An 8,852-nucleotide genomic window follows, 5' to 3' on the forward strand; every position below is an offset into this window, starting at 1 on the left:
TTTTGAAACATAAACCGAAAAGTTAAAAGATGCAATCTGCATATACTATCAGCAGAAAGTTTTACCCAGAACTTAATCTAACAGCAAAAGTTTCAAACTTTAATACATCCACTTTAATTGGTCATATAAGACAACAAATTTGATTAGATGACGCTGCAAACAAGTTTACACTACTCTTAATGTATCAAAATTAATTAACTTCAAAAAAAGAAAAATAATAAATAAAGAAAAATTGAGTAGGTGTGAAGAGTTACACTGTTATAGAACCTGCAAGAGCAAGATTATAATATGCACCAAAAGCAATAGCAACAATTTTGGGTGTGTCTGCTTCTCCTCCATTAGGGTAATAGAGTGAAAAAAAATGAAAAACAAACCTCATGAAATAAAGCGAAAAAAAAAAATGAAAAACAAACCCCATGCAACATTTTGCAATAAACAGAGTATCGTATGTTGAAAGTAACGATTTTATTACTAACTAGTTTTTGAAGAGATGATGATTCTCAGGCAATTAGTCTTCACAATTTGGTGGGAGGGGGGAGGGGGCGGGGCGAAACAAGTAAGAAAAGTTTCAAGCTTTAGTTACAGCGACACCCATGGTTCTTCTCTGAGGATACGTATACGAAGGGAGGAGGAGGAAGAAGAAGAGTCAATTGGAGGGTTTTATTTTAAGGTGGTTAACCCTTTTCTCATGTCACACTATGTCGTTTCTAAACAATTTGGGCGCCAAGAGTTAAACGACGTCGTTGAGATGCCAACTAAAATTGCCAGGTCAGTTTTTCGGTGACGGAAAGCGACAAAAATACCAAATTGAGACACGGGTCAAAATTTCAAGGTATAATTAAAGGCAATTAAAACCTTGAAAACTAAATTGAGTCGATGGTCAAATTTTAGGAACCATTTTAAGTATTAACTCAACAGAATTCATAAAATAATTTAACATTTTCAACCATCAATCTTATGCGAAAATAATTATATAATATACAAGTTTTGGCCCGTTTAAAATGCCAAAGATATGTTTGTTTGTACCATGATGAGTTACCCAATTACCCTAATGCATCATAAAAAATAAAAATTGTGTCGTAAGACATAGAAAGCAGAAATTTCACAACACTGTGGGCGGCAACGTGACAGAGACACATTGCACTATTGCAGTGTTCCATACGTTGTTTCGATACCGTTGATTGTTTGTTTCGGTCTTCTAGATTTACTCCTCTTTCTCTCTCTTCCGTGTGCCCCATTCTTTCTTCTTTCTTTCTCTCTCATCACAAGGCACAAAGGCACAAAATCTATCGCTATAAATCCCCTAACACATGGCAGTATCATTCGTAATGCGGAAATCCGCCGCTGTCAGATTCAGGCACCTTTTCAACCGCTCAATCGCTGTTCTGCAGAATCATCATCAGCATAAGCATCAAATTCACCACCACCCCATTTCTTCTTCTACTTATTCTTCTCTCTCTTCACCTCTATTTAGCTCCCGTTTCTTGTCCTCGTCATCGTCCACTTCAATGGCTTCCTCTGATTCGTCCTTCCCTGTCACCGTTCACAACATCAACCCCAAGGTTTGATTTTTCTGCTGCCCCACGAGTTTAATACGATTTTTCTCTTTTCATGTGATGCCCCGGATTGGTGATTTTTGTTTGATTTTTTTTTTCTGTGTGGTAAAGTTTCAAACTTGGAAATTTGTGATTGGTCTTCTTATCTTTTTTGCTTTATGGGTCTGAATTTTAGATTTGTGCCTTATTGGTTGAACTGAAGATAAGAGTATTATTAATTGTTATTTCCCTTTTGCTTGAAAATGGTTCCGTGATCTGTTTATTGGTCAGTTGAGTCTTGAAATTCAGTAGAATTTATTGTAACAAAGATGTTTCAAGTTCATTATGCTGTCACCAATTACTATACTTCTGCTGAATATTTGATTTTATGGTGTTTTTACAGGTTCTGAAGTGTGAGTATGCTGTTCGAGGAGAGGTTGTAACACTTGCTCAGGTACTTTGATGATTTTTGGCTTTACTTCTTAGAAATTAAGTTATTCATTGGCTAATGTTCCAATATATGTTAAGAAATTTACACCATAATTTGGCTTAGTAATGGTCATATAAGTTGAAGCATAATGATATATCTTCCTAAATTATCATTCTAAACATTCTTCTAAGTTTTGAACATGGAAAACTTTGATTACATTTTTATGGTTTTAAGATTGACATGATACATGCATTTCATTACCCTGCTTAGGAATTAAGAGTTAATTAAGAGGATGATTAGGGAAGTATATCTGATATTTACACAATAGTAACGTTTGATGTGGAATACATCTTGAGGAATGAATTTTCATTTGCTGTTAATGGTTTGAGTAATAATTATTTCTCTTGACAATGTTTTAATGCTGCAGCAATTGCAAGAAGATTTGAAGGCTAAGCCTGGTACTCACCCATTTGATGAGGTATTTTTCTTTTCAACTTCTTATCTTATGGTATGGTACTCTTTCAAATTTCATTCTTAGGGTGATTTCTCTTTTGTCTTTTATCTGAAACAGATAATTTACTGTAACATTGGAAATCCTCAGTCTCTTGGTCAGCTCCCAATAACCTTTTTCCGCGAGGTTTGCTTCTTATTATTATTCTCTGCAGTTGAATGCAACAAGCTTTGTGCAAATCAACCAGTGTTTATTGAGACTATCTCATCTTTAACAGGTTCTTGCATTATGTGACATTCCATCTGTTTTGGAGAAGCCTGAAACACCGGCTTTATTCAGGTACCACGGATGAAACTAAATTAGTAGCACTGAGATAGCTTGGTTATATTGTAACAGCTAACCGTCTTAATGTTAAATATATGGGAACAAATATATTAGAGCTCGGATAATCTATACACAATACTTAACGGTTTCCTTGCCATAACTATTAAAGCTCGACCAGCGTTGTATATGTGACTTTCCTCAAGCCCTGTTGACATATTGCAGTTCTGACGCAATAGAGCGAGCTTGGAATATTATTGATATGATTCCTGGGCAAGCAACTGGCGCCTATAGTCACAGTCAGGTACTACCCGATTTATCAAAGTTGTATTGACTGTTTCATTATTATAGTGTGGGAGATGAAGTTTTTGTTATTTTCCATATCAGGGTATTAAGGGCCTGCGAGATACAATAGCCAAAGGAATTGAAGAACGTGATGGTTTTCCTGCCAATCCCAATGACATTTTCTTGACAGATGGGGCAAGCCCAGCGGTAACAATTTTTGAATGCTGAGAGTGTAGTTTTTGTTTCACTTCAAATTCTAGCTTTAAAGATTGACATTTCACTCTTTTCAGGTCCATATGATGATGCAATTGCTGTTGAGGTCAGAAAAAGATGGAATTCTGTGTCCCATCCCTCAGTACCCATTATACTCTGCCTCAATTGCCCTTCATGGTGGCTCCCTGGTACTGTTTTTCCCTATCAAAACATTTGATGCTTAATTCAATTTAAGTTACTATTTATTTAGGCCACTATTTATTAGTACTCTGTTGTAATGATGGGTATCCCATGGACCAACTTTGAGTAGAAAATTTAGACAAAATGGCTGTTGAAAGAAAGAAAAGAAAATTGACATATGAAATATGTGCGTGTCAACCACTCAGCGAAGTTTGGATTATAGATAGACTATATGAAATAAATGAACATAAATAGAAGCATATGATTACCCTAGTTACATATTCTAACCGAATCTAATTGCAATAATTGCATGATTTAGCACTGTTGAACATATCTGAGGTATGTAATTGCAAGGAATCACATGAAACGTTAAATTTAGCCTATCTTGTTATATTACTTGATATTGGTTAGAATTTTAGTTTAACATGATTTTGTTTCTGAAGGTACCTTATTATCTAGATGAAGCAACTGGTTGGGGTTTGGAAATCAGTGAACTGAAGAAGCAATTGGAGGCTGCCAAGAAAGACGGCATCAGTGTTAGGGCTTTAGTTGTTATTAATCCAGGCAATCCAACAGGGCAGGTGAGTAGCAAATAACTGTGTAGTGATAATATTATAGAGTGGTTGCTGCATAGAGTGTGATTAATTTTCTTACATGCATCTTCTATCATGTGTTCAGGTTCTTTCTGAGGAAAACCAGCGGGATATAGTAAAATTTTGCAAGCAAGAAGGTCTAGTTCTTTTGGCCGACGAGGTAACCTGTTTGTCTTTGGAAATCTTGTATTAACTCACTATATTTGCATCTTAAACTGCTGATTTTATTGAAGCTTTCATGGAATTATAGTATTACTGATACATGAAAATTCTTTTTGGTAGGTATACCAAGAAAATGTTTATGTTCCTGAGAAGAAATTTCACTCCTTTAAGAAGGTAGCCCGGTCCCTGGGATACGGGGATAATGATATCACCCTAGTATCCTTTCAGTCTGTCTCGAAAGGTAGGTTGATACTAACTATCTTATAATCAGAGGATGGATAGACAGTTGTGCTAGTTGATGATCCGTGCTTATGGATGATGTCTTCTGTTTTTTCGGCTGCAGGCTACTACGGGGAGTGTGGGAAACGTGGTGGTTACATGGAGGTCACCGGGTTTTCTGCAGAAGTCAGGGAACAGATATATAAAATGGCTTCTGTGAATCTTTGCTCTAACATCTCTGGTCAGATTCTTGCAAGCTTGGTCATGAGTCCACCAAAGGTTAGTTCTTTTCCGCTCATCTATATTTTGGGAATAATTCTTTAGTTCTTTTCCTCAAAAGGTTGTCATTCAATATGGAGATTTGATCACAAAGTGTTAAACTAAAGTGGAACTGGTTGAAAAACAATTGTTTAGTATAGGAACCCAGAAATGTTTAAACTATATGGATGTGATTGATAATATTTATATAACATGGACTTTACAAACATTTAAAACTAGAGGTACACTGCTGTAAAGATTTATTTTGTACAGATTATGTTTTTGTGATTGAAAACAGCTTCGCGTGTGGTGTCAACAGTGTCACTAGTACTGTTAAATAATGATTTTTATGGTTTAAAATGAATCTCTGTATTCTCTGTATGAATTTACATCTTCACACTATAATTGACCTTTAAACTATATGGATCTTATTGAAAATTTAATGAATCTATAAGGACTTCCAACATAAATAAACCTAAGGATAAGCCGGATGTAATATACTGACACAAGCTGCTTAAAATTATTCTCATAATTAATAGAAGGCAATGAGGTATGGAAATAAACAAACCAAGTAACCAACATTGCAGTAATTCCATTCTTGATTTCAATGAATGTTGCAGGTTGGAGATGAGTCTTATGAGTTATACTGTTCCGAGAGGGATGGCATTTTATCCTCCCTTGCTAGGCGTGCAAAGGTTAGATACGACGAATTCATTTTTGAAGGGATTCATTTACACGTTTTGTTTACAATTTTTAACTTTCCTGATTCATTATTCTCTTGACATAGACACTGGAAGAAGCACTTAACACATTAGAGGGTGTAACATGTAACAAAGCAGAAGGTGCAATGTATTTGTTTCCCCAAATTAAGCTGCCCCAAAAGGCTATTGAAGCGGCAAAGGCGGCAAAAACAGCTCCTGACAACTTCTATTGTCGGAACCTCCTCAACGCTACTGGAGTAGTTGTTGTCCCTGGTTCTGGTTTTGGACAGGTTCGTATACATTATGCGCCGATTCAGTAACTATCAAACATTTCCCAAACTGTTTTAATGTAAATGGCTTCCCTTCATTACATGTGATTTATTATCTTATTAGCTTCAACAAAAATTGTTGTTGGTTCCAACTATGTTGCATCATCCATCCTTAGTGGTGATTGTAAACTGATTATATGTTAATGTTTTTCTTGTGATGCAAGGTTCCTGGAACTTGGCATTTTAGATGCACCATATTGCCTCAAGAAGACAAGATTCCGGCCATTGTTACTCGCATAACCGAGTTCCATAAGAAGTTCATGGACAAGTACCGCGGCTGAGGAATATTATAGTTGAGAGGCATGTTTTAGGATGAATAATTTTGTTGTTAATTCAACTTTATAGAGTTGCATTTTGAATATGCAAAAAGTTGAAAGATATGTTTCTTCTTAGCCCCTTGTTTTCAGGGTGAGAAATGATTTTGTTGTTAATTAAAACTTTCAATTATAGGTGCATATTGAATAATAAGCAAAGTGAAAGAGATTGGTTTTAACTCCTTTCTTTTTCTTCTTGCTTGCCTGTACTAAGGTCTTTGCATGCAAAGAAAAAGTGCATGAATTAATAGTAATATGGGAAATGAATTGAGAAAAATCATGAGTTGCTCCACCAATATGTTTGTATTAGCTTATTTTTTGAGAAATTATTTCCTTTTCTCCCTTCCCAGTGCAGCTTTAGAAGGTTATCTTGGACCAAAAAAATATATCAAAGGATAAGAAAACCAATTTTAACCTAAATAAAGGAATTTTTTATATTGAATGATTATAGCTCTCAGAATCTATTGATTTTAGTTACCTAATCAAACCATGCACACATGGTACAAAATACTTGTATAGTTGTTTTCTTTGACTTAGTGCCTCTCACACTCTATTATGAGCATATTTTTTTCCTTCTTTAAGAGAAACATGATACTGAGCATATAATAGGACTTGTAAATATGCACCAAAGGGAATGGAATGGAGTATCCCCCAATAGTATGCAATTATTTTTAGGGATAAAAGGATGCTAAACACTAAAAATCAATCACCGAATCAATTATCATAAATTTGTGTATAAATAAATATATTATTTTGTATATTTTTTTAATTAAATAATCAACTATCAGAATAATTAAATGTTATAGTAAAATAATCAAACCTGCAATAGACAAATAATCAAATTTGTTTATAATAGTATAATAAAAAAATATTAGATACTAAATACATATTTTTATACGAAGTGACTAGTTGATAGCTAACTTTTTTATACATGTAAAATAATTGTTTTGGATCAATAGACCTAAATTTTTAGGATAGTTACTTCTTGAAGTCGTCTAGTACGGTGAACCATTAAGGCTTTGTTTTGATATAGGAAAGAAAATAGAAGGAAAGAAAATAAGAGGAAGAAAAATGGAAGGAAAGAAAATAAAAGGAAAAGTAGAGTTATTTATGTGTTGTTTGGATGAAGAGAAAATGAATAGAAAGAAAATAAGAAAAATTTTTTTTGTTTGGATAAGAAAAAAAGTGAGAAGAAAGAAAATCATAATGGTATAAAATTACATTAATGCCCTTATAATAAAATAAAGTATAAATATTTTTATTTATTTATGTTTTATTGTATTTTATGAATATTATAAAATATTATAATTTTATAAATTATTTATCTAATACATATATAATGTTTAAATGTAAATCTTTATTATTATAATGTATTAAAACTATTAAAACTAAATTTATATTAATAATTATTATTAATAATAGAATTAGGAGTAATATTGTAAATACATCAAAAATAACATTTTTCTTTTTGTTTTCATGTTTCTAATGGATAGAAAATTTTTTTGTGGGACCCACACCAAAATTTTCTTTTCTTCCCATTTTCTTTGGTATCCAAACAAAGAATTTTTCACTTATTTTCCTTCCACCACTTTTCTTTTCTCTTATTTTTCCTAAAACCAAACATAGTGTAAATGTTTAATATATTTGATTAAATTATCTAACGATTTATAATACCATCTTCACACGAATACATTTTGATAGAAGTAGCCACCAGTTTTCTGATATTCATTAGCTACAAGACTAAAATTTGAACTAGACCTTATGAATATAGAATCACAAAAAGACCCAGAAAAACAGTTGGATTTGTTGACTATAAGCATAGTATTCCAATTTTCACACAAGTTGTCACGTGACTTGAACTATTGATGTATAATTAGCCCCATCAGGATTGGTTAATTAGTGGTCTAAAGTGGACCAGTGTTTTTGGGATTCTGTGCATGTATTAGTTGAATAATGTGAACTGTTTAAAAATTAAGGAACATTTTCCTATATCTAAGTAACACTAAATTAAACAAGAAGCACTAAAGAGAAGTAATAATGTGTTACCTTGAATAATTTAAGGTAAATTGGAACTTGGAAGTACATTAAGCTAATACCATAGACAAAATATAGTAATTAAGGTTATTTAAAGTTTCTAAAAGATTATGGATGATTATATATTTGCCATGTTGATGTACCATCAATGACATGTAGAAATCTGAAAAGTGAGTACCCTTTACTATGTATTTGCCAATTTAGTTTTGCTTTTCTTTTCTTGGTTCCTACTCCAAGAACTAAACGACAACATTAGCATGCAAACAAGGGAAGAAAACAACAAAAGAAAACATCACTTTCCCGTTGTAAACTTAATCTTTTCAGGTTTCAGAACTGTTTTGTGCAGTCCATGACTTAGATAATAGATATATTGTACCTTGCTTTGGATCTTCTGAAATGGACAAAGAAGAAAACTATTCCCTTTTCATTTAAAAAAAAAAATGTGCAAAAAAATAAAAATAAAATAATAACAGTTACAGATAAAATAGAATTTATTTGGAGGCAGAAAACATCAAAGATCAACATTGCATATTTGCATTGTTAAATGTTATTAGTGATGGATGTTATGACAAGGGAAGCAACCACAAGAAATGGTGGTGTGGCTTGAAAATTGAGTGCTATGATGATGATGTTTGTGTATCATCTTTTGAGCTTGTTCAGTGGCTTTCTGAATTTGCTCCAAGTGTTGTTGCCTAGCTGATTCCCTCCATTCCTCAGCTTTTCTGTGAACCACTGACATCCTCTTCATCAATTTTTCTTCAAGGTTTGACCTCATCTTTTGTATTTTCACCTACACAAAAAAAAAAAAAAAAAAAAAAAAAAAAAAA

At 33.1% G+C, this 8,852-nt stretch overlaps 2 protein-coding genes across 3 annotated transcripts in view; one reads left to right on the forward strand and one right to left on the reverse strand.

Annotated features, from left to right (window-relative positions):
- LOC107624761 (alanine aminotransferase 2) lies at window positions 1,224-6,287 on the forward strand. Its single transcript, XM_016327218.1, has 15 exons — window positions 1,224-1,562; window positions 1,939-1,989; window positions 2,393-2,443; window positions 2,537-2,602; window positions 2,694-2,755; window positions 2,963-3,041; window positions 3,125-3,229; window positions 3,313-3,423; window positions 3,859-3,996; window positions 4,094-4,168; window positions 4,291-4,411; window positions 4,514-4,668; window positions 5,268-5,342; window positions 5,435-5,638; window positions 5,842-6,287. The coding sequence occupies exons 1-15, from the start codon at window positions 1,311-1,313 to the stop codon at window positions 5,956-5,958; spliced, it is 1,662 nt and encodes a 553-aa protein (XP_016182704.1). The 5' UTR covers window positions 1,224-1,310; the 3' UTR covers window positions 5,959-6,287.
- Window positions 8,488-8,852, reverse strand: part of LOC107624762 — a 4,170-nt gene continuing 3,805 nt past the window's right edge. The window contains exon 5 of one of the 2 annotated variants that reach the window (XM_016327219.2): window positions 8,488-8,815. In XM_016327219.2, coding sequence (XP_016182705.1) covers window positions 8,576-8,815 — 240 coding nt within the window. In that variant the 3' untranslated portion in view covers window positions 8,488-8,575. The remainder of the gene's footprint in view (window positions 8,816-8,852) is intronic. The other variant, XR_002356989.1, reaches the window with a different exon arrangement.

The sequence above is a fragment of the Arachis ipaensis genome, chromosome B02 (assembly GCF_000816755.2).
Source record: "Arachis ipaensis cultivar K30076 chromosome B02, Araip1.1, whole genome shotgun sequence".
NCBI lineage: Eukaryota > Viridiplantae > Streptophyta > Magnoliopsida > Fabales > Fabaceae > Arachis > Arachis ipaensis.